Source organism: Falco rusticolus, chromosome 2, assembly GCF_015220075.1.
Source record: "Falco rusticolus isolate bFalRus1 chromosome 2, bFalRus1.pri, whole genome shotgun sequence".
NCBI lineage: Eukaryota > Metazoa > Chordata > Aves > Falconiformes > Falconidae > Falco > Falco rusticolus.
Genome location: NC_051188.1, coordinates 68638133 through 68663991, shown reverse-complemented (window position 1 = coordinate 68663991; position 25859 = coordinate 68638133). Strand labels below are relative to the sequence as shown.

The 25859-nt window shown below is 39.9% G+C and overlaps 1 protein-coding gene across 3 annotated transcripts in view; it reads left to right on the top strand.

Moving 5' to 3' along the window:
- Nucleotides 1–2417: 2417 nt before the first annotated feature.
- Nucleotides 2418–25859, top strand: part of LOC119143524 (interleukin-1 receptor type 1-like) — a 31914-nt gene continuing 8472 nt past the window's right edge. The window contains exons 1-12 of one of the 3 annotated variants that reach the window (XM_037377876.1): nt 2418–2640; nt 3900–4075; nt 6766–6835; nt 10104–10347; nt 10650–10836; nt 11628–11790; nt 13828–13893; nt 14458–14578; nt 16456–16604; nt 16904–17047; nt 18318–18479; nt 18965–19290. In XM_037377876.1, coding sequence (XP_037233773.1) covers nt 4028–4075; nt 6766–6835; nt 10104–10347; nt 10650–10836; nt 11628–11790; nt 13828–13893; nt 14458–14578; nt 16456–16604; nt 16904–17047; nt 18318–18479; nt 18965–19290 — 1680 coding nt within the window. In that variant the 5' untranslated portion in view covers nt 2418–2640; nt 3900–4027. Of the gene's footprint in view, nt 2641–2910; nt 4076–6765; nt 6836–10103; nt 10348–10649; nt 10837–11627; nt 11791–13827; nt 13894–14457; nt 14579–16455; nt 16605–16903; nt 17048–18317; nt 18480–18964; nt 19291–25859 lie in introns of those variants that run through there. The other 2 variants (XM_037377875.1, XM_037377878.1) reach the window with 2 other exon arrangements.

The window sequence follows — 25859 nt, the reverse complement described above, 5'->3', positions numbered from 1 at the left end:
GGTTTGTGATAACAAAACGCAATGGTCTAAATTAATCCCAGGCAGCTTCCTTTCCATCTCTACCTAAGTGAATGCTCTCACTCTGATTTCCTTCTATGCATAACTCAAAAGGACTGAATTATTTATTGAAGGTAATGTTCTCCCTTCATTGGTTATATAACATTTCTCAAATAAATACAGCAAATGCATGCCACCACCTGATGGAAAAAGGACTTCATGGTGACACCTTATCAGCAAATACATGTTGGAAAAATCCAATGTACTAAATGCTATCCCCAAGTCCAGCCCCTTCATGTGCACAGGAGTAGCCTTTTTAGAATACCTCTTCAGTCACGGGAAGGTAACTCGTGATGATTGCTTTGCTGCAATCCATTTTCAACGATGGCACTGGTGAGTTTCTTTAGAGCCTTCCCTGTGCAAATTACAATGGATCACTCTATCTTAGAGCTTTATGAGATGAAATACTTCTGAATGTTTGTGTAGATTTTAAAAAAAGTAATTTCCACTGCACAGATCTGATCAGGAGGATACTTGGATAACTCTTTGCTTAGCATCACCTTCATTGCTGGAGGTGGTGGTTCTTAGCATGCTTTGAACTGTTCCTGCTGACCACATCAAATGTTAACGAAGACAAGTGTCAATTTCCATGTTCCTCACACAACCTACTTCTCTGCTCTTCTCTGAGATTTTTGTCTTGTGACTGCTATGTTCTGTATGTTTTGCTGTCTCATGAAATCCAGCCTTTCAGTTGATATTCCTTCAGCTTTACTATAACGTGTTTTTTCTAAATTGATTCACATCGATCACCGAATAGTTGAATGATTGGATAGTTCCCATTTAGCTATTCATCTTGGTAATGCTTTAACAATTACTTTTATACCAGAAACATTTTTACTATAAACATTTTTTCACTATTAGTATTATAATGAAGATAGAAAGAAAAAAAAACCCCTAACAACTGCATATAGCAGAATTTTAGTCTGTATGTCCTGGAAAGGATTCTTCAAAAGTGATTTTTTTTTTTTTTTTTTAATCAGTGCTTCTAGAAAAATGTAGTAGGGCAGATTAAGGAACACCTTACTTGTAAATCAGATTTAACTCAGATGTGTGTTGGTGGTGCAAAATAACAATACAGAAACTAGAAATCTTGCATAAAAAATATTTGACATAATGCAGTGAGTTCATAAGAAACACTTCCAAAATGAAATATGGATATAATTGCTGACCAAAGAGAGACTAGCTGATTGCATAAATCCTACTGCTTTGTTGTGCCAGGAATGAATTCATTCTGTGTTCCTCCCAACAGTGTAATATCTGGAGCTGTTACAATGTGCCTCCAGCCAGCACTACATAACTTGCGTTGATGTAGGATAATATATGCAGACATAGCAGGGCATAATCCCCCATCTTTGCTATCTGTGGCTACCATACAGTGGGCAGGATGGTTGAATGTGTTTCTGTTTGGTAAATACAATACTACCAGAAAGTGGAATGAAAGAAGTACCGGAATTAGAACAAGAAATAGGGTGGAAGAAGCAGGACATGGCTGGATTATCCTCCACAGTTTTTGCAGAATACTTGTCATTTGCTTAGCAAGTGAGTTTATGATGTATTTTTAACAATAATGACAACATCTACCTTGGTAATTCTGAAAGGTCAGTGATTGCGGCCTACTTTGGGAGGAACCCAAGAAAGAGCTTTCCTCGACCTTACTAGTAGTTAGTAGTTAAGTCAACAAGTGACTATGCAACCTTAAGAACGTCCTTGTCCGAGTCTGTCCCTTCAGTCTACATCTGAAGAGCTTCTGCTTTGAAGAATTCTGACTCCAGCTGTGATGTGCGAGCAAAACAGAGCTCAGGAACACCAGAACATAGTGAACATACCATTCCCAGAGGGGCCACAAGCTAAGTAACCACTAAAAAACGTCAGGGTTACTTACTAGCTGTTAAGTCTGCAGGTAAAAACTTAGCACTAGATGGACTAAGCCTGTATGTTCCAGCTTCAGAGCCAAGTACCTATGTGACCTGTGGCAGTCTGGGGAATTCAGACCATGCTGTTAAAGCAGCCCAACGAAGAAGCAAACAAAGCAGCTGATGTCCTGGGATGCTCCTCCTGCCACCAGCCTCCAAGTCCTGAGGGGATCTTTCTCTTCCAGTGACACGCTGTCTTCAACTAGGGAAGTTTGCAGGTGCCTGTAACTGGAAAAAAAATACAAACGGAAACAAAACCAAAAGGTCAGTCACCCCAACTCTTGCAATCCCTACTCGGAGGATTTCCTGCAGGCTCCCCCCGCGCCTGCCTTTTTCAATAGAAGGCGGCCGTTGCTCAGACGCCTCCCGTTTCACAGCCCGGCTTGATCGGCACGGCCCGCGCCGGGCCACCTGCGCCGGGGCGGGGCGGGGGGAGCGGCTCGGCTCGGCTCGGCACGGCACGGCACGGCCCAGCCGCGGGGCCGCCTCACCGTCGCGGGGGCTCCCAGGCCGGCAAGCGGCAGGCGGGGCAGGGTGAGGCCGCGCCGGCCGGAGCTGCCCGTGCGATGCGGCGAGCGCCGGCCGCGGCTGGCGGGCGGTCTGGGAGGTGGCAGCGGGGGCTCCCCCCGCCCCGCCCCGCCCCGCGCTCGGGCGGGCAGCCGCGCAGCAGGTAGGCAGCGGCGGGGGCTCCCCGGGCGCCGGCCCGTCCGGAGGGAGCCGGGCCGCCTGCCCGTGAGGCGGGGGGCGGCGGCGCTTCCCTCGCGGCCGCGGGGGCGGGGGCCTAGATCCGCGGGGTGGCCGAGCGCGGCGGCGGACGGTCGGGTGCGGCGGGCGCCGCTTTTCTCCACCGGACGGTCCGGGGGGACGGCGGAGACGCGCCGGCCGTGCTGCCTTGCCCCGCATCCCGTTCGTGAGGCTGGGGGGGGGGGGGAGCTCAGAGCAAGAGCTCCGGGCTGGCGGCAGTTTAGGAGTGGGAGTCAAATAATCTGTTTTATAAGGTCAGCGTTTTCCCCTGCCGGCCGTGCGTGCGGCGCGGCTCGGTTTCTGGGAGAAGGCGTGCGAGCGCCCTTCTCCGAGGTCCGCTGCTGTCCCCGCGGGTCCCCTGGCAGCGCCCTGCCGGGTCGCCTCAGCGCGCCGGGCCGGGGGCTGGGAGCGCGGCTCCCGCACCGCTGAGGGGCTCCAGCCCCTTCCAAGGGAATTGCCAGGAATGCGTAAGGGTTTAAGTGATGGACAGTGAAACGTGATTTCCTGCCGTACCCGGTGAGGGGTGGCAGCCACCCGCGGAGAAGCGGCTGCCCAGATAGTCTCAGCCCGCTACACCCTGGCGCGGGTGACCCAGTCCTTGGGCACCCGTTACGTGTGCCTCGGCGACGGAGGAGTATTTGTCATAATAATTCTTTCTAGACCAAAAGTGAGAGGCTTGAGAAAGCTCTTTTGAAGAGGCATGGTGTACCGTGCAGTTAATAGAAGCAATTAAGGTAATCTGAATATGTTTCTTTTATGATTTAAAATGTTCATGGACTTACATAAAAGAAATAGTGTGATGGTCTTTCTGTCACTTCTCTCAATTCTGAGAACATGACTGTTGCATGTTGTAATCTGTCCATCTTTTTGAATAAGACGTTCAAAGAAAAATATGCCCCAAGTGTGCAAAAATTAGCGAAAGCCGTGTTTCTTCAAAGTTCTGATGAGCTTAGGTTTTTGTTATTTGTATTAAGTAGATCAACTTTTAAAGGATTAGAGAGCAGAGGGAAAGGTGGCGGTACCGATTTAGTGACAGATCTTAATGAGAATTATGCTTTACTGTGTGCTATCAGGGATGCTGTAATTGTAATTCAGGTGTGTGATTGAAGATCTTGTTCAGACGCTGGTCTTTTTAATTTTTTTTTATTTCTTTAATCTGAAATTTATACAAAAATTTCTTTTCAGGACTTAACTTTATGGACATGGCCTCAGATAGATGGAGTTTTTTCCCCTCTGGGAAATTTGGGCAAAGATAATACCAGCTGAATTCTATCCTGAGTGATAAAACTCCACAGACTCAAGATCTGGACAAAATGACTGAGCAAATGGAGAAATTTAGCTGTTTATTGTGGCTGAATGTGGTAGGAAAAGCATTTGTACTTGACTCTACAGTCATACGCTTGTTACTTTCATCAGTAATTACATGAATGCATGCATAGAGCAGAGCCTAATTTTGCTGTTGGGTATACCTTCCACAGAAATGGAAATTTTTTCATCGTGGAAAGTCAAGAGTCTCCTCAGAGCAGTTCATGTGTATGGTTTTACACAGGACTATACATATTTGCGGGTCTTCCACGTTGGCAAAAGGGCAAGTTACAAATTTAAGTAGATAGAAAGAACGCTGAATTTATAGAGAAACAAATTCTGGAACACTTCAGAGCATGTCAGAATACTACTGCTGCATTTATTGACGCTACTGCTGGGGCAAAATGCTTGAGAGAGTACATTTGAGATGGAACGCTAGAATAAGGTAACGCTGTAATAGAATGGATCTTATGAAAAAACAGTGATTCAGAGAAGTCATAAAGAAAATACCTGGTCATAAGTGAAGTCTATTCAGTCCCAGTTTTTTCCTTTGTTTCCATGATAATATTTTCATTGTCTTTAAAATTGAAAACTAGATATTTTAAGAGTTACTGTCTGTCACAATTAGTAAGGAAGGTTGGAGCTTTTGTACAAACACACATAAACCCCTTCCAGTGACTTTAAAGTTTTGTGTATTTCTTTTTATGTTCAGCATTCTTGTCTTAACTCCTTTTTACAGCTAGGCAAGAAAAGACCTGCCTGGTAATTTGAGCGGAAAGTTGCAATAAGGGAGGAGGAAAGAGAAGGGGGAGGAAGGCAGGCACGGCAAGAAGCAGTGTGGATGACTCAATATATGGCATGCTTCTGAATCAGTTTGGTGAAGTGAAACATAGCAGCCGGAAGTGCCATCTTTGACTATTGCAGAAATTGGTGATCAGCTGAAGATTCTTCACAACAGGACAGGGTCCTCCTGCTCATCCTTCAGTTTTAATAACTGCATTTGTCCTTTCATAGTGCTGTAAAAACTGTGGTAGGCAGAATAGAAAAAAAAGCAGTAAGGCAAGCCAAGTTAAAGAACAACTTGTCAGAGGCATGCAACTAATAGATCCTTCTTCAAACATGTTAGGGATAAGCCTGCCAAAGAGTCCGGAGGGCCAATAGATCATTCAGGTATTAAACAACCCTATGGCATAGGCTATGGGAAGACACGAACATAGCAAGAGGGGAAAAAAAAGAATTTTTTGCATTCATGTTTGTCATGGAAGAGCATGAATTTCAGTGCCAGTACCTTTTTTCTTATGGTTAATCTTCCATGGAAGGATCTGTCTCAAATTGGAAAGTTAGTAAAAGGCAGTTATAGCACGAAATTATCTGTAACAAAGTACCATAACTGATACTCACTCTTGTGTTCTCTTGTAAACATCTCATTTGAAGCCCCTTTGGGACCAAAAGATCAGAAAGTGATAAATGTTACTGTAACCTCACCAAGTGATCAAAGGAGAGCCAGGAAAGTAGAGACCAGTGAGTCTGGTATCCACAGCAGGCAGCTGGGTAGAAACTGCTGTAAAGAACGGAACCAGTGGAAATGATTACAAGTTATGCAGGGAAGGAGTCAACAGTGACTTTTCTAAAGGGAAATCATGGCTCTGAAATACTAAAAGTGTGTTAGAATTGCACATCTGTATGTGAACACACTGGATACAGAAGACATGGTTGATACAATCTTAATTTACAAAAGCTGTTCAGCAGATGCTGGCAATGAAGCCAGACTGCCATAATATATTCTCACATGTATAAATAAGTAGTTAGAAGATAAATGCTCAGTTTTTCAGGTGGAGGAAGATCACTACTAGAGTAACAACTCTCTTCTGCTCAGCATATATTTTTAATGATCTACACAGAGGGAGACAGTTGCAGTGGCAGAATTTGCCAACAATAAAAAGCCATTCAGGCTAGAACACAGAGGTGTTCATTGCAGAGCGGCAGAAGGATGTAATGATAGTGAATAACTGGGTAATAATAGCAGAAGAAATTTATTGTAGATAAATATAAATAAAACTCAAAATTAAAACATTACGGGCCATATATTAACATCGTGTGGTCAGCAGCTGACTGGGTTTACCTGGTTTTTAACACTCAGTGATGGCATCTTGGGATTTTACTACACAGGCCCATGGAAGTATCAGGTCAATACTCAGTAGTACTAAGAACAAATAGATAGTTAGAAATCATTAGGAAAAAAACCCAAGGGGAAAAAAAATATCATTGTTTTAGTTTATAAATCTGTAGTGCACTTATGTTTTGAAGACTGTATGCAAGTTCTGTTTTTCCCTCCCCTCCTCAAGACAGGCTGTACCATAACTGGGGATGATACAGAAGAGGGTGGCAGAGATGGTCAGAAATATGAAATCAGATTCCATCTAAGGGACAGTTAAAGAGACTAAGACTGTAGCTTGGGAAAGCAAGAACTGGGGAGGCAGGAGTGTGCTGCCCATGTAACAAATCCTGAGTGCTTGACAAGCTGAACAGGAAATGTTCACTTTTTTTTTTCACTTTTTTTTTTCTTTCTGGTACAATAATTAGAATCTGTCAGGTAAGCAGGTAACAGACTCAAAACAAGCCAAAGACAATTCCTGTATTAACTGTGTAATTGTTGTATTAACTGTGTAATGCAAGCATTGACTTTAAATTTTGTGAAGCGTATATTGGAAACCACTAATTGAAGGGTTTCTTTCCATTTCTGCAGGGAAACATGACAGCAAAAACATTGTTTTTGTGTAATATCACAGCAGCATTTCTGTCTTTAATTATTGCGGGTAAGTTTATTGGTGGCTAAGGAAGGTCTTGTTCTGAAATTTATTTTTTCCACACAGTACTAATCTTCTGTGAAAATCACAAATTTATGTGCATGACAATGAGTTCTTTTAAACAGTCCGAAAAGCAGGAATCTATAAAACATATAGTATGTAGTATTTTATGTACTACCTTATCACATAATCATTCAGGTTGGAAGGGAACTCTTGAGATACCTAGTCCAACCTCTCTGACCCCACGAGAGTCAGCTAGAGCAGGTTGTCCAGTACCATGTCCAGCTGGATTTTGAATATCCACAAATGGAGACTTCATGACCTCTTTGGGCGACTTGTTCCAGTATTTCATCACCCTCACAGTAAACAAGTGGTTTTTTGTGTTCAGATGTGGGTTTTTTGTGTTTCAATTTGAACTCATGGCCTCTTGTCCTGTCAGTGGACAATTCTAGCCTGGTACTTTTTTCTTTATTCCCTCTCATTGGGTATTCACACACATAGATAAGATCCACCTACACTCTCCCCAAGCCTCCTCTTCTCTAGGCTGAACAGTCCTTGCTTTTTCATTCTCTCCTTATGTGAGAGGTGCTTCACTGCCTTAATCATCTTCATGGCCCTATGCTGGGCTTTCCCCAGTAAATCCATGACTGTCTTGTACTGGGGAGCTCAGAAATGGCTGCACTGCTCCAGATGTGGCCTCACCAGTGCTGAGTAGAGGGGAGGAATTACCTTCCTCGACCCACTGGCAGGTCCTAATGCAGCCCAGGATACCGTTAGCTGCCTTTGCTGTGAGGGAGCATTGATGGCTCATGGTCAGTTTGTTGCCCACCAGGACCCCAGTGTACTTCTCTGCAGATCTGCTTTCCAGCTGAATGGTCTCTAGCATGTGCTGGTGCCTGGGGTCGTTCCTCACCAGATGCAGGACTTTGCATTTCCCTTTGCTGAACTTCATGAGGCTCTGCTCAGCCCACCTCTTCAACCTGTCAAGGTCTATCTGAGTGGCAGCACAAGTGTATAAACTGATGAAATAAGTTGTAGTTGTAACTTTACAGAATGTGTCCTTAGGATTTTTTCATACTGGAAAATACATCCTTTTGACAATAATGTAACATTCAGATTCTTGTAAAACTGCTAGGCTGCTCAGTTGCAACTGCTTGTTTCTGCCCTTCAGCTGTCAACCAATGATCCAGTTGATGTTTAAAACGTTTCAGATGATTCAAATGAGTTGCTGTCATAATCTTGTAATTCCACTGGAATCTTGCAGTGGTGTCACGGTGTTAAAAGAAAAGCTTCATGAATTTCAATTCCTGGAGTTTCTAGCAAGCCATTTGTTTGGAAATGGTTTGGGTTTATTGTTTGGGGTTTTTTTTGCCCATGGATGGACAAGCTGCAAGGTTCAAAAATCCATTGGATAGTCCGGTTTTTGGCTAAGTAAGTAATCATATGGAAAGGTGATTATGTGGCTGCCCTTCCCTGCAATAGAAGACTGTTCTATTGTCTCTTTAACTATGTGAGTACCTTACAATTATTTCCTGCTCCATAGAAATAATAGAGGGCGTTGGGGGAGGGCTACTTCAGAGAAACTGAGACAAGAAGTGTGTAAAAAAAAATAATAATCACACTATTTCAGAATATTAGCATTTAGTATCAGAAAAGGGTTACCAGTTCCTGTGGCCACAGCATTTCATAAAGTTAGGGGGCATTCAATACAGATACCTCAGCAATTCAATGTTTTGGTAAGTAATTTGCGAGAGATTTATAATGAGGTGGTGAGAACTGTGGATGGTACAAAATTATCCCTTGGTGATCAAAACTAACGCTCACTTATGAAGAGGGTATCTGGATATTGAATAGTTTAGTGATAGAATGTCAGTAAGTAAAATCAAATGGATGTGGAGAGGCATGGAAGGGTCATACATGTATAGCAGAAACATGTATACTGTATGTGTGTGACGTGAGTGTTAAGTTAGTAAATAACCACCTGGGAAAAATTCTCCTCTGACATCTTTGGGTGCTTTCTGGAAGCATTAGCTCTGTCATTTGTGGTGGTCAGAAAAGAAGAATTTTTGGCAAGCAGTGGAGCAGAAAACAACATTAAGGCTACACCTTAACCCCATTGTGAATGTGCCTCAGCTGTCTGCAGTTCTGGTCGTTCTGTCTTAGAATGACTATATCTGAAGAGCGACAGTGATGTATGATAAGGGATGGCTTCTATTTGAGAAGTCATTAAATGAATGAGGACTCTGAGGTAAAGAGATGACTGAGGCAGGATGCGATGGAGGTCTATAAAATTGTAAATACTAGGCAGATGAGGGAAAGTTTACTTTGCCATTTCTCAAAACAAGAAATATATGATACCAAGAGAAATTATAAAAGCCAGTGAATGTTTTTTTGTGCAGAACATAAGAGGAAAGAAAGGGGCTGGAAGCAAAGTATTACTTGGTGTCCTACTCTCTTTTCTTAAACATTTGCTACTGGTTGTTAACAGAGACAGGGTTTTGGGCTAGACAGACACTTACATGACTCTGTGTGGCTGTTCTTATATTCTAACAAAACAAGGAACTTTAGATAAATATAATACTGACTTAGGAATGTGACCATGGTATCCAGAGTTAGTGCCTTTTTTGTTATATTGAAAAAAAAAAAAAAAAAGTAATAAAAATCTCAGGATGTTGCTCTTTTTCCGTATGAATCTCATTGTGTCAGGAGGAAAGCAAATGAGCTCATTGGTAAGTGCTTGTAATAATTCCTCTCTAAATGCTCATAAAATGAAGGGTGAGTTGACATTTCCATAGCAAACTTAATATTTGTGCAACAGCAACTTTAACTTCAGTGTCCTTTTTAGGACCTTTGGATACTGAAAGCATAGTCTTGTCTTGAGGACTTCGACTACAGTTAAGTTAACAAATAAAGACATTGAATGTGAAATTTGTGTTTGTGTACATGCACATGAAACAGAATGGAGGAATACAAGTGCTTTAGTTATTTGCATCTGAATTAAAACATACAAATGACAAGTCTGCTGCAAATGAAGAGATTCTGCTGAGTGTAAAGCTTGTAAATTCAAAAAACCAGCATTTCATTTCAGGGGCATAACTATATATCAGTGAGTAGTACCCTCAGCTGTAAAGGTAAGGGATTATATTTGTATTTTTAGTAGAAGACTTGAGAATGGAGGTGAAAACTCCACTGAACTTTGTAAATGTAGTCAAGAAATAAGTTCAGTTTATCCTTCTAGCGTTTGAAGTTTTCTTTAATGTTTATCTCTTTCCTGTAGAGAAATGTGAAGCCTATGATGTGATGTTGAGGCAAAGTCTTGTGCCTGATGGGCAGCCTCTTGCTATTAGATGTTCGCTGGAAAAGAGCTTGAAAAGTGGAGACTACAACTTAACATGGTATAAAGTTGGTAACCAGACAGCTGTGCCTAGAGACAAACATTCTAGAATTCATCAGCAGAAGAATTTAATTTGGTTTCTTCCTGCAATCTTAGAAGATTCTGGAGATTATGAATGTGTGATAAGGTGACAGTTTTTTAAAAAATTTACTCTGTTACAGAAATGAGTTTCAAGGGGAATAACTTTTTGAAAGCACGTAGAATTTTGGTGTAAGATAAATACTAATGAAGGGAGAGTGCATTCACAAAAACTAATTTTAGGTTGCGGAAAGTAAGTCTAGTTTTGGTTCATTTTCCTAGTAGGCAAAAGTAAATCTATTAGAGAAACTGTAAATTCTTGTCCTCTTTTCTCCAAAAAGAATAACATACATTTTTTTAGTTAAAATACATGCCAAATAGGTTAGTTTAATTATGTTATATTAATTGCAGGAGTTCAACAAGCTCCAGGAAAATGTGTACAAAAGTAACAGTTTTTGAGAGGATTGATGGTTTATGCTTAAATGAAAAATTTGCTGTAGAGGAGGTGATATTCACAGTGTCGTCTGCAAAAGTTGTGTGCCCACACTTGGACTATTTCAGGGATGAGAAGAATATTCAGCCTGTTCGTTGGTATAAGGTGAGAATGCTGTGTTTTGTCCCATTCTTTAAGATATAAATCACTGATGTTTATGAATTGTAGAAGGAAAACGAAAGATTTATTGAAAATAGGAGAAATGCTTTCTAAACAAATTGGAAGAGGATTAAGCCTTTTTATCTTTTAAAGGTGTATACAGGTTTTTTGATTAACAGGGTGAAAATTCAGTTTGGAGGTAGGAGAGCTGTTGAGCCACATATCCACTAGGTGGCATCTTCTTACCTGCTAGCGAAACACGCTGTCCTCAATTTCCGTTGTGTGGAAGCAGATTTAGTATGTCATTTGTGAGAAATGGCATATCCATTTACGTGCTCAATATTGTTCCATTAAATAAATGCCACTTCATATTGTTCATGCTTATTTAAAGCTTCATTCTGAAAGAAGAACGTAGTGCCTTTCTGCAGCATTCCTGCCTTATGCCCATACAGTCCATATGGTACCATAAGTATTTAAGTACTTCAAAAAATTAAGTCTAATTATTGAGTGATTCTTCATTAATGAATACTTTTATAAATACTGATACTTGCATTTCTCTTTCTTACTTCTCTGATACTGAAAGTTGTTTTCTATAGGAAATGAACTGGAGTATCTTTGAATTAACAAAAATGAAGTGTTGGTTTGCTTTTTAATCCACTGCCCTTGCTCTTCCTCAGCCTCTGCAAGGCATCCACCCTTGTGCTGTGGTCCATTGAAAGTTCAGGTTGCATTAAAGAGAGACAAACCATGGAAAGAGGTAGGGATATGAATTAACAGAGTTCTCTGCACGTGTTTAGGACTGCCAGCTGCTGGAAGGGAAAAGGTTTGCCTTCTTAGACAGTGATCTTATCATTTTGAATGTGACTGTCCATGATCAAGGAAACTACTCATGCGAAACAACATATGGCTACAATGGAAAACAATATAACATTTCCCGAGACATCAGTCTGACTGTGGAAGGTAAGCAGGTAATTTCACAGTGTTTGTGTTCATAACAATGACTCCAAAATTTTTTCCAAGCTTCTAAAGACTAAAGCTAGCAGACCAAAGTTGTGGCTAGACATTCTTAGGGCCACAAGTTTTTTCCTAAATGTGAGGGGAAGAAATGCTGGCTTAGAGTTTATATATTTTTGTCTGTTGTTGCCACTGTGTTGAAGATTCATTCCCCTGTTCAAAGTTGCAGCATGTCAAAGCATCGCTGCCCAGACCAGCTACCAAGGTTCCTAAACAGGTGCCCTGTAAGGCTTGGTAAGCACAATACATTCTGCTGTAGCCGTAGCTGCACTCTCTATCCTGCCTGTCTTACTTTTCTCTTTTACATTGTCCTCTTGATGCAAGAACAACAAACTAAACCAGACCAAAATTTTAGCAGTACCTTGACTCTATGTCCTATCTGTTTCCTTCAGACCTCCGTCTCTTCTGGTTTTGGTTTTAAGTTCCTCAGCACAAAAACTGTTGATCTCTGGTATTGTGTGTCTAGTTCAGTAGACTTTGATTTATGACAGGGGGCCACCAGCACACCAGAAAAATAAAAAAAGAAGGCCTAGCTGTAAAATGTGAACTCCTTTGCTAGCACATCATTATGAAATAGATACTGGATCACTGAAAAGGCTGTGCTATATCAATGTATGAAATATCAGTACTGTTTTTACATTCCATCTGATGAAAGACGTTTTCCGGTTTACTAATAGATTGCATTATGATTTAGTAGTCTAGTTTTTTGCTTGCCTGTTTTATCTGTGTGTAAATAGATATGCATATGTATGTATATATGTGTATTTATATGTATTATATGAATATGTATCATATTCATATAATGTTATATGTATATGATGTGGATATACAAAATATGAGGAACACAAGGTCAGATCAGATGAAATGATAATTCTGGTCTTAAAATAGTCCCTAGAACTTTTCTCTTAGTGCAATTTCAGCTCCTACTACGCAGTAGAAGCAAAATCATATCCCTCCTTTGCCTTAAATGACTGAAGGCAGCTCAGTTGTTCTTAAAGACTCCAGCTGAGGAAGTCTACATTAAAATGGGTGACTTGAGGTCCAAGAATAGTGCAGACTATTTTTCAGAAGTGGAAGGTAAGGATATATCTGGGGCAATCCTGCGTGCTTCTCTAGGGGGTTCAAACAAGATCAGTTAGAATTTCTTTTTGCTAATCTGTGCTCTTGGAGAAACTTCCTTGAACTTTGAGTATCTGATAGGAAATATTCTAAAACGTCCTACAGCTGCCTGAGACAGCTGGAACTGGTATGTGTGTTTACTAAGGGACCCTCCAGGCTGGCATTCATTTAGCCATGTTGAGACATTTCTAAGGTAGGTGTCTAGATATCCACCTGTTGATTCCTCTCCCTTTTTAGCCTGGAGAGAAAAATAAGCTTTCCCCAGTGTCATATATCTAGTCCTAATGTAAACATCTAAAAGGGGCCACTGATGTTGTACTTGCTTAGGATAGTGCTGTAGGAAGAACTGTAAGGCCATTAATTACAGCATAGGAATGAAATTTCCCCCCTTTATAATAGTAAAAGTCTAAAATAGGTGAATTTTACTCTAAAATATTTGGCTCCATCTAAAAGTATTCAGCTCCAGTTTGCATCTGTGGGGTGCTGGGTGACGTGCTGTCCAGATTGTAGAGGGGTAATGCTATAGATATTTACTCATACCCTTCTCAGCACCTGTGCATGCAATATTACAGGGTGTTTGTGCCATGGATCAGCCAGTCCACCGTGAGTGTGTGGAGATTTGCGGCACTACGTTTTGGAAGTGGTGGGGCAAAGAATAGTTTACCTTTTTGTCAGAAGTAATGACTGCCTGAGAGGACAATCAGCATTGAGTGATGTCTGTTATAAAATTGTTGACAAACTTGTCCATAGGACAGGGGTTTTTTTTTGTTGTACTTTGTACTTTTGTACTCTTTGATTGTAAAGCATAGAATAGACTGCAGCTGCCCCAGGTTTTCTGAAAAGCATTTTCTTTCTTTTGGTTAGTGAGCCCACCAAAAAAGCCCCCAGAAATATCTTACCCAAGAAACAACTCCATTGAAGTGCAGCTTGGTAAGTAGTTTTCTCTGTAAGAAAATACGATTTTGTATGGTAATGAAAAGTTGTACTCTAGGAGTGGCATATTCGGTGTTCGCTGGTTTTGGGGTTTTTTTTGGACAAAAACTAGCTCAGTGACCAGCTCAGTTTCTCTATGTTGATCTCCTGAAGAAGGAGTGTTTGGGAGTGAGTGGGGAAGAGACAGGGCATGTTGCTTACCAAGTCCTAGGGAAATCTCTTGGATGGGAAGAAAATTGTGGGGAACCCAGATGATTCTCTGTCACATTGGTTGCTTTCCATCACTCTGGATGAGATTCTAAGAACAGATCCATCTTTGAATCTGCAGGGAAAGTGATGCCCCAGGGAGAGGCATCTTCTTCCTGGATTTAGCCTCTTCCATCCTACCAGTCTCTTTCTGAACCTGCACATCACTGAGTATATAGACCCTCTGTTAGAGTAACTTTTCTGAAAGGACGTGGGACCATTGTTAGCTGGTCTGTGTGGGAGTCTGTGAATAGAATTGTATAGACTTTAATAAGTTTATGGAAATTAACTTCTCACTTTGTAACAATTTTATAGGCTCACAGGTTACAGTGGATTGCAATACAACAGGTGCTGATGGGTATGAGGTGTTTTGGACAGGCAATGGTGTGTATATTGATGTATTTCATATGAGCAGAATTTTTGCAAGTCCCTATGAGTAAGTATATTTTCTGATTAGAAAAATATTGTGTTGGCAACCAAAGTGGAACTTTCTCCCTTTGACATTAAAATATTTAGCAACATTTTTCACTTGCTTAAATAGATTTCTTTTAAAAAACTAATGTTTAATTCTTTCAATTCACTTTCTGATTTGAAGTAGAACTGCAGGCACATGGACTTCACATGTGATTGTGCTTTTTTTGGTCATTGTAAAAATCTGTCTTAATTTCCAGCCTTGGGAAAAGGTATTCTGTAGACCTACATTCTCATAATTGTAATACAGTTTCTATTGAGCAGGCTCTGGCCTCACAGAGGCCTTTTTCAGTTGGATCTAGCGTGTTCAGGCATATGATCTTCAGACTGTCTCTTCTGCGTTCTCCTTTCCCTTCACATCTGCCTCTCTGAAAGGTTGCAAGGTCAAACTTGTGCTTTACAGGAGAAATTAAGACTAAACCTTTAAACAAGGTTTAAGAGCCTTGAGTTAGAGAAATGTAACTGCAATCAGCTGAACAACTAAATGGAAGACTTGGCTGAGGACATTGTACTGAAGCTTAGTGGTGTGAAAGGAGAAAAGGGAGACAGGTTTCCAGTGATGAGTTGGAATCTGGAGGGAAAATGGACTTGGATTGAGTAAAGCATGAGAAGGGCAGCTGGGAGATAAGGTGGAGGTGAAAAGCAGGTTAAATGGAGAGAAGAAACTAGACCTGACTTGGAAAAGCAACTAAAATTGGGGCAGGAGGCGATCTGAAATTTTCATAGGTATGACAGCTTGGGAACTAAAAATTGAAGGTTTTTTTGGCAGTCCTCATCTCATGGTGGTGCTATGAAAAAAATAGTGCTTGAGAATTTTTTAAAAATTATCACAATCTATGACCAAGAAACTGATGGAGAAATGAGAATGATATTGTCAAAGTAAGAATAAAGTGAGAAATAAGTTCTCATCATAAAACAAAGGGGGAAATAAAATGCTGAATTGAGTGTTCACCGAGACAAAACCCTATACAAAAGTAATGTATTTTACTGTCATGAAGAGTTGTAATGCCATAAACAATTGGGCTATAATGCAGAGGCACATGGTCACTGAATTGATATCATAAAAGTAATGTTATTTTTTGTACTTTCTAGCACTTTAACGATCATCTTTGCAACAATTAGTCATTTGCATTAGTAATGTTCATTCATTCATTCTTTGTTAGTGTTCAAATTACTGTAACTTTTTGCTTAGAAAGTGATCCATGTTGTCCTATATATGCCCTTTATGATATATTTCAAGCTTTTATTTTGCATTTTAAATGGTGGTTAAAAAGTTGTTTAGTTCACACATCAGTCACACATCACAGTACACGTGACTAAATGTGCAGCATCATGAGCACTTTTGTGCCCTTGTACAATGTGTGTGGGATAATCTGTGTCTCCTAATGGTGTAGCCTGACACTTCAGCTGTTACAAGTCGGTTCTGATCCATGGGGTGAAGCAACAGTGGATACTCCACTCCCTGCAGCTGCACTCGCACTGTGAGCTGGTGGTGTCTGCTGCTGGTCACCTCTTTTGATGCCCTCCCTGTCCCAGAGCGGCTTACTGCAAGATGACACCTTGAACCAGGGCCTCACTCTGTGTTGTATCACATTGTTGAATTTCTCTCTCTTCGCCTGCTCGTGGAGGGGCTGGGAGGCCCATAACAGGGGTTTGCTTAGGTTTGTAAGGTGTATTTTTGTACTTTGAGCTATAGAAACCTTATATTCCTTTGGGGAAGCACAGCTCCAGGTAAGATAACAGTCTTGTAGAAACAACCATTGTCATGCTGCAGCTGTTAGTGATGAAGTCATTCCAGAAAGGGCTGTGGTTTTATGGCTCTGTTTGTTGCCTTTTGGATAGGGAGGAAACTTCTTACGATGGACGCCCTATGAATTCTGTGAAGCTCATAATTTCAGAAGTGAATAGTGAAGATTATGAACACCCGTTTATATGTCAGGCTTCAAATGCCTTTGGGCAAGTTGCGTCCTATATTATGTTAAAACACAGAGGTAAGAAATACTGTTATTTTTTCAGCCTGTCTTTGCCTTGACTTCCCTAGAACGGGTTTTGATACCAAGTGCCTATACATTGTGTTCATAGAAGACAGATGGCTTACAGTTTGCAGTACATATGCATGTACCTCTGCATAGGGAAGGAATTGCTGTAGTAGTGTATTTATCCTTATTAGAAAAATAGGTAAATAGAAGTGGAAAATACGATACTCAAATCTGTATTACATTTGTATGAAAGATCAGATTTTGACAAATTCAATATTTAAAAAGCAATCTTCTTATTTTTTTTTGTGCAGTTCCTAATATACAAAGATGGCTGACTGGAGGGCTTGTCTCTCTGTTAATTTTAACATTTACTACTTTAATAATCTACAACATTTTCAAGATTGAGCTGGTGCTTTGGTACCGTAATTCTGTCTGTGCCTTTAGAAGTAAGGAAGGTATGTAAATGTGACCAGGTATGTTAGTTTCTATAAAAAAAAAACTATTGATTTTTTTCATTTGCCACTACTTCTAAACAACGTGATTGTTTAGTAGAATGTATGTGGAATTACCTTGAGGAATTTTCAGAAATGCACAAAAATGTTTTTTTTGGGGGATTCTTTTTCAGTCATATGCGTAAAAAATATAATCATAGAAGAGGTAATAAACAATACATAATATTGAAGGTAGTGGTGGTGAGATAGGTCAAAAAGAACTCCAGGTTATTCCTAAATTTACATGCTACTCTTTGCTTTTCTGTAAAGTATTTTACATGTAGATTTATGGTCACTCTGATGATGATCAATAGGTGTCAGCAGAGCTGCATCCTGTAAACTAGCTGTTTAAAGACATGCATTAAATATTTATATGGAAAATGAGACACTCATTTTCTCAGAGATTAATTTCGTTGGTTTCCTTTTTTTTTTTTTGCAACTTCTCTCTTTTACCCAACACTTCTCTAAAATCCTGTCAGTTTTGATGTTTACATGCTGAAGAGAAAAAATACTACTTGTTCTGTATTCTGTGATTTTTCTTATGTGTTTTGATTGCTGTGGTGTAGACTAATACATTGGACAGGTGTGAAAAAATTGGAATAAATGCAACATTATAGATCTTTTGTGTGGCAGTGCTCAGAATTAGACTGTCTGAAGTTCCCCATAGCTTGAAAGTAAATGGGCTATGTGCATTGAAATAGTAGTAATTTTTTCTCATGGCTATTCTAAACATTTTCACAGAAAAGTTATTTCAACTTCTGGTTAAAAGTTCAGTTTCCCCAGAACACTTTACCAGAATTCTAATGGAGAACAAAGGAAAAAAAAGAAAAAGAAGAAAGAATTGCCATTTTCCACCCACTCTTGTGGTTAGTCGGAAGTGGAGATAACTGCTGTTGAGTTTATTTCAGGAGAGGTGGTGAGGAAAGTCCTGCAAGAGGACACGTTATCATAGCACCTGTGGGGTTGGAGGCTTCCTTCTGCAGGTCCAGGGTCTTGCATCCAGCTTGCTTGTGCATATCCCTCCCCATGGTGGGAAAAGAAGTCTGGTTCTGTGGCTGATCACCTATCTTTTGATTTGCAGGGCATTTTAGTGCTTTGACATTATTCTGTCAGTTGGGTGAATCAGCCCCTCATCACTATTTTTAAACAGTCCAAAATAAAACTTTGAAATAAAGGCACGTTGCTGTGTTATAGATATTTTTTTTTTTAATAGAAACATTTGTGTTTGTTTTAGATGGGAAAATATATGATGCATATGTCCTGTACGCACAAAGCAGTGGAGGCAGAAGTTTCTATCGTCTGGAAACCTTTGTTCGTAGAATACTCCCTGATGTTTTAGAACAACAGTGTGGATATAATCTCTTTATATTGGGAAGAGATGATTTACCAGGAGAAGGTATACTTTAATTAGTAGAGTTAATAGGTTGTCTTTTGACACATTGTTCTTGGGTTAGAAGATGAGATATACAGTTTAAAAATGCCTATTTTGGGAAAACAAAGCTTAATTGTTCATTTTTAATGGATAATTTATCAATTTATCCAATGAACAATTTCTTTATTTTAAAATCTTCTGGTTTCTTACCACAAATCCTGTTCTGATATTATGAGGGCCTGGCCTTTATTTTAGTGATGAATAAATGAGGATTTAGCAGCAATATTAACATTGTTGAGCGTTTTTTGAATGATATCTGCTCCTGGGGACTGAATTTCAGTAATTTCATGCAATGGATCATAAATCATGAATGTGGAGATCTTAAATTTACCAGTCCTCTGAGCCAGCCACTGGTCCATATATCTGCAATCTTAAAATGAAGAAATGCTTTACATCAGTTGCAAAGTTTCTGTGCAAACTTTGATTGATCGTTCCTTCATTACTTACAGCTGTGGTCAGTGTTGCTGATGAAACCCTTAAGCAAAGCAGAAGACTGATGATTATTTTGGGATCAGAAACATCTAGTTGCTGCCTGTTAGAAGACACTGCTGAACAACAACTAGCTATGTATAATGCTCTCATCCGTGATGGGATTCAAGTGATTCTTATAGAAATGGATGAAATACAGGACTACACAAGCATGCCGGAATCAATCAGATACGTTAAGCAAAAACATGGAGCTATCCAATGGAAAGGGGACTTCTCAGAGAAATCCTGTTCAGCAAATACAAAATTCTGGAAAAATGTGCGTTATCAAATGCCATCCAGGAAAAAGGTATCTTCTTCTGAAATGTGTTGTTTGCCCCTAACTTGGAACAATTCTGCAGCAAAGGGAAGTTAAAATGCACTTATTAAAATAATACTGAGAAGGTAATTCTGAAATGTGTGGGTTTTTTACACAAACTCTTTATATTACAAAGTAAGTGTTTTCTTCAAGGAGTAAAACCTACTCATCCCTTCCCCAAATTACACCCTAAAAGAAAAACTGTCCAGCTTTATTTCTGTTCTGGGTTTTGGATAGTGACACAATTTGTTGTGTTAGATACAAGAGGTACATGTTGTTGATGGTGGTAAACTATTAAATAGGCATGGTCCTGTAATATTAATGGTCCTATAAATGTAATATCCACTGAAGAAGCAGCTGAGAAGTCCACTTTTTAAAAAATTGAAACTGCAGTTGATAAATTAAAAAATCTGTCTGTTGTCAGCATTTTCCTAGTAATTCTGTTCTTCTTGTTGCTTCTCCATGATTGTCTGACTTCCTCATTACTGCAAGAATCTGCTTTGGGGTGCCCTCCTGAGCAGCAGACCTTATCCTTGATTCCTGAAGGGGTTGAGGAAACACATGACATAGGTATATTTAAAACTCCTCACAACATTAAGCGTGTTTTAGCTGAACAGTTGGTACTAAATGTGTTCAGCAAATGGAATGGAATCTGTGGCTTTTTACACATTTATTGAATAATTCTGTGGTATCTGGTTTATGGGGTGTTTTCTAAACTTAGTCTCTTGAAATGGTCAGGAAACTGAAAATATTTCAGATTTCATGCAAACTGGAAGCTTTCTAGACTGTGCTGCTACTCTGGAAACCAGATGCTCCCATTCCATGTCTCAACTGTACTAACTACAAACACAGAAATTCACGGAGAATCTGTCAAAGGACTGTGCTTGGGATGGGTATCCTGGAGAGAGTGGAAAATGGCCAGTTCTGAAACCTAACCAGGTGCTAATGGCAAGAAATAATATCTCATCTACTTCTGCAAGAAAAAAAGAGGCATGTCCTATGTCAACCTGCTTGGGAGTAGCTTGTTATTTCTGGGTCCCAATCTGTTGTTCTGTGTGCAGTTCTTCCTTTTCAAGGTGGTCTGAAGTGGCAAGAGTTTTCACACTCCAGCCTTGAAGGGCATCATTTGGATGCAAATGTGAATTCTGCTTGCTTTTTTTGTTCTTCTCTGAAGTTAAGTAGGTTCTTACATTACCTTTATTGGCAGGATAACATTTGTCACTGAATTGCTTTCAGCTGGTTCTCACAAGTGTGTATGCTATAGAATATGCTTTTTGTTGGGCTGTATTGTTGGGAGAGAAAGCAAGGTCCAGGAGCAGAACATATATTTTAAATGAAAGATTTGCGATAGCATTTCATGGTACCTTTTTCTTTGAGAAGGTCTAGCAAATATTTCTTATGAGCAGTGTCTCATCCTCCTGGTTGTGGTGTTCACAGCTTTGTAATTTTCCACAGCCTCCATTCACAAGAGACGACTTCTGAGATGTTGCCATGAAAATTGAGAACATGATAGATCCATCAGGTGAGGTACTATTGTTCTAGTAGATGTTCAGTCAGTGTTCCTTGGAAATGCAGAACACTTAGGCTAGTATCTTTAAAAAATAACTGTAGGAACCTAGAGAGTTTAGGTAATCCTTATTGGCAAATTTTTACACTCTGTTTAGACTTATACTTGGTCAGAAGTGTGTTGAAAATTACACTTTCCTTCAAAGTTGTTTTTTTTTCTACTTGTGTTTAAAAATAGAACCCTTGTTTTCCATATAAAATGAGAGAAATAATAAAGAGGTTGAAACTGTGGTAGGTATTTTTTTCCAACATCCTAATTTCATATGCTTTGAAATAAAAAAAATACCAATAACTCTAGGATTTGCAGTACTCCATATAAGTATACTGATTTGCATGGAGTTCTGCTGGTATTTTTTGTTTCCTCTGTGAATGTGCTGTTACAATTTCTGGCCACTTTTTTCATAGTTCTTTTCAGAGGCTTGCTACAATATTCAAGATAATAATTTTCCCACTAAAGGAGACTCCTAAGGACTTTTAAGTGAAGACAGATAATTGTGAGTCAGCATTTATCTACCTGATACTTTTTTAAACAACCACATTTAGTATGATTATGTAGGCATTTTAGTATTCTTGTGTGAAAATGAGTGTGGGAGAAAGGTTTCAGTTATTATGGTTAATTGTTAGCTAACTACTTGAATGTAGCACAACATGAAGTGGCTTATCCTTTTATCATGGGATTTTATCTTGAAGCTGAATTTTGTCTCTGTCTTCTTGCCTTGGAAACTATTTTTTTGCAAGTCACATAGAAAACCACACCACTTTTTGTGTTATAATAAAATAAACCCCATAGAGACAGATGTGCTGAGTGCTCTTTATTAAAAAACCCTCCACAAATGATTATTTGGCAAGAGGTCTGCTTCTGGAAACTTGATAGCTTCAGAAGGAAAAAGCAAATGCAATGTTATCTGTAAAAAAGTATTTTTTCACCATGATGTAGCAGATATATTTCAGTTTATTGTCTGTCTATGCTGACAGAGAAAACAGTCTAAATGGTATGTGGTGTAAGATACACTGAAAGCATTCTCTACACCATTTTTTTTTCTTTTCAGCCATAATTATATGATATTTCTTCTGTTGGCTTGTTCCTGTCAATTTATTTGGCACTCCAGATTGCCCCTCTTCTTTCTTGCTTTCTGATTAACTTGTTTCGAATTTTCTAATTCCACTGTGTCTTTCCAAACATACTGTGGTTTTTTCCTGGGAGACTACTCTTTTCATAATTTTCCTCCCATATCCCACTTTTTCACCTTTATGGCAGCTGGTGCTGATATACGGCCTGTTTCATGTTTTAATGTACACATCTGTGATGCTATTAATTCCTGGATAAAGGCTTATGTGATGGGGAGGAGCATGTGCTCTGAGCCCAAACCTAAACCAAGTTCTTACAACCCAGTGGAGACTATACAATGGCCCCAGACAGGATGACCCTGACTAACTTTTTCTTTTGTTCCTTTTAATTTACTTCTCTATTGCATCCTAGAAGGTAGAAGAGCACAAAGGTGATTTTACATTTCCCCTTTATCTTGGTGTCTTGAACTTCTGCAGAGGGGGAAGCCTATTCTGCCTTTTGTTCAGATGCTGTAGTATTTTAACTACTATACCTCCTTCCATAGCTGCAGTTAGCTTGAAGATGAAGAAAGCAGAATACAGTTGATGTATATAATATCTGAGCTAAGGAGAGAAATTCCTAGAAATAATTAAGGATATATTACACTGTAGAGCTTCATAATACATGTAAGTAAAACCAGTGGCTAGCAGCTTTGCTACCTAACAATACTCCCAGGGGTCTGGTTTAGTCATAGATGCTAGAATGCACAAACACAGGAGCAACGGTTTCCTCCTGTCATCCCTACACTTGTTATTCCTGAGAGTAAAGGCAAAATATACCACTTGACGTGTATGCTTTGTTGTCTTTTAAGATGGGATAATGTTAACCAGGACTTGATGCATTTGTTGAGACAAACTGAACATTAGTTACTGAAAGTGAGCTAGAAATTAGTACAAACCATTTGTGTCTTCGGCCCACTCTAAGATTGCTTCCCATGTTTAAATTAATTGCAAAAAGGACTCTGTGGTCTGCTGGGAATCAGGGGGCACAGTTAAAAAGTGTGACTTCCTCTGAGAGAGCACCCCAGTCACTGTGGCATTACAGCTGGAGCTAGAGCTCTGCTTGGCAATGACAGTGACTGTCAGGAGAACAGTCACCCTGAAGAAAGGTAGAAAGCTCACAAGTAATTAAGGTGAATTTTCTGCACCAGAAATGTTGGTTTTGAATTGCTGCTCCAGATCAGGTGACTGAGCTGTGCAAATTCTTTTTCTAGTTCATTTTTGCCCCCAGCTACTCATTTGATCTTGCCCTAAATTTTTTGTGAGCACAGCAGTAGCTGTAGTAGAAGGAGAACTTTGAACACTGTCTCATTAGAATTTATTTTTTTCCCACTAAGCATTTTCTCTGATGGACTTTATTTCTGTTGGCAATTATTAAAATCTGTGTTCTCTCTTTCCCTTATCTCACCAGCAATACGTATGGGGGGAGTGCTTCTTTTTCCTGCATTGTCCATGGTAACACCCCCCACACCCCAGTGCCACCTTGTCCCTCCAATTTCTAATGCTGATCTTGATCTTTTGCACTTTCTTATATACTTTGGTTTATATACTGTGAATATATACAAACTCCCTGAAACATAGGAAGGGCCACGTTCAAATTCTCAAGAAGGTATTTTTTCTCTCTTTGGGCATATTGTTTGTAATATCCATACTGTTTGTTTGTTTGTTTTCTATTTTTCAAATATGCATTTTGTGTCGTGGAAGTGAGTGACTTGGACAAGCAATTGGATTTGCAAATAATTTGATGTATGTACTCTTACCTTACCTCTCACTCCTAGGGAAGCACACTCAGACTGTATCAGCTAGGTGTGTACTTCCTGGGTATGGTGTGACACAACCACATTATTTCAAATGACTTGTAGGAGAAGCGGCAGGACAAATGCATCTTTGTAGGGGTAAGGAAGTTGCAGGAGGAGGTTATAAATTCTACTTCTGAAATGGCAAATAAGCAGGGTGTTTGGGAGTTACAAAAAATAAGTTATCTGTCCCTTTAAAACAGGAAAAAAAATTGGCAGTTAACTCCCCTACATATTGCCTACAGGAACAAACAGTGAAAAAGCTAAAGAGCTGTCTTGACAGGGACACTCACAGTGGGAAAGAACTTGTGTGCCATATGTCCCCCTACCATCCGTGTATGCTGTCTTCTGGGTCATGACATCTGGTTCTGCTTGATATCTGGCTCCAATTCCTGTATTTTTAAAGTAAATGGGACTTAGCTCTCCTCAGAGAGGGAAGAGAATAGACCACATGCTGACTTCTGCAAGAAAAGCCAAGTTTTTCGTAAAAATATGTCTCCTCAGCCTAGATTTGAATGGCTTGGTACATGTATGTATTTAAATGAGCCAAGAGTGTGCTAGCACCGTCTGCTGTCATTTTTTAAAAACCACTAACTTTGGTGCACTTGACATTTTTGGAGGGTAAGGTTGTAAAGTTAGTTGCATACCCAGATGAGGAGATGAACTGGCATATTATTGCGGAAAGGATTACATCCAAGACAGTAGACAACTGAGGACAGGAAAGATCAGGAGTCCCAGGGTGATGGCTGGTGAGGGAGTAATAACATCTGCCATAAGAGGTGACTGTGGGGATCCTGAAACCTTGCAGCAGTGAGCTGTGCTGGCATTGTGCTGTGCAACGTCTCCATCTAGTGATGCCTGAGACTGAAGCACTCCCCTTTTAAAAAAAGCCACTCTTCATAGAAGACCGTAGTGAAGTTCTGTTGCTAATAGTGCCAAGCCACAATACTAAGAAAAAACACACCAAGAGGTAGTAAAAAAAATAATATTCTGATGACTGCTGTTCTGAATTATACTGTAATTATTATTTTTAGTGCTTTCCCCATACTTTTGTAGGAGCTAGTGGGGAATTTAGTGGAAAATGAGATATTTTTTTTTTTGCCTTTGAGTCCATACATCTGTTAATTCAGATTTAATTGGGAACTCAGAATTAATTGGGAAATGGGGAGTTGTCCTCTGTAGAGCTGTGTTTATCAGCCTGCAGCATGTGTCAATTAGATCTGACTGCTTTATGTTGAACAACACTTCCCATTGGTTATTCCAAGAAGACTCTGAATGGAGACCACTTCATCTGGGATCTGCATTCCAGCAGATCAGCCATGCGTAATGGCTGGAACACCATTACCAACCACATGCTCCCCAGGCAATTGAGAGCAGCACAGCTCAGTTGATGTGATGAAGTATGGATATTTTTTTGCCTAATTTAAATATCTAGCCCACTGGGCTGGGAACAAATAGATCTAATGGTCACATGGTGAGAAAATCTTGGGGTCTGGGATGTTGAAGTGTTTGTAGGTCCCTAGTCTGCAGATGGACAGGTTCAGTAGTCTTGGAGCCCTTGAAGAAGACTTGCCTCAGGGCTGCCATCAGAGGGGAGCAGTCAGGTGCATCATGAAGACTATATGAAAATGTCACAGCATTCCTGGGAGAAGGAAGCACTGGCATGTTCTCCCTGGCTCTGATGATTTGGGAATCCCATTTCACAGGCAGTGTCTTCTGCTACCTGAAATGATCAGCCCCCAATCCTTGCCTTGGATTGTGTGCCCACGCCCCAAGGGACCTTGCAAACCCTCTTTTCCCTGCTGGTGTGTAGCTTTTTTTTTTCTTTTCTTATTTTTTTCCCCTTTCTTAATTAATCTACAGCCATACAGTTTGTAAGTTGAAGAGTGTTTGCAAAATGGAAGTGATGGGTGGTCTCAAAGTCTATCTAGCACCTTTGCCAAAATCTCTGTGGAGCAAAACTTTGTACTTGGATTAATGCCTGTATTAAAATAATATTAATATGAATAATCTTACTATTAACGTTAATATTAATAATAAATGCAGCCAAATAAAAAATCTTGCCGTGGCTCAGGCAAAATGATTCTGAGT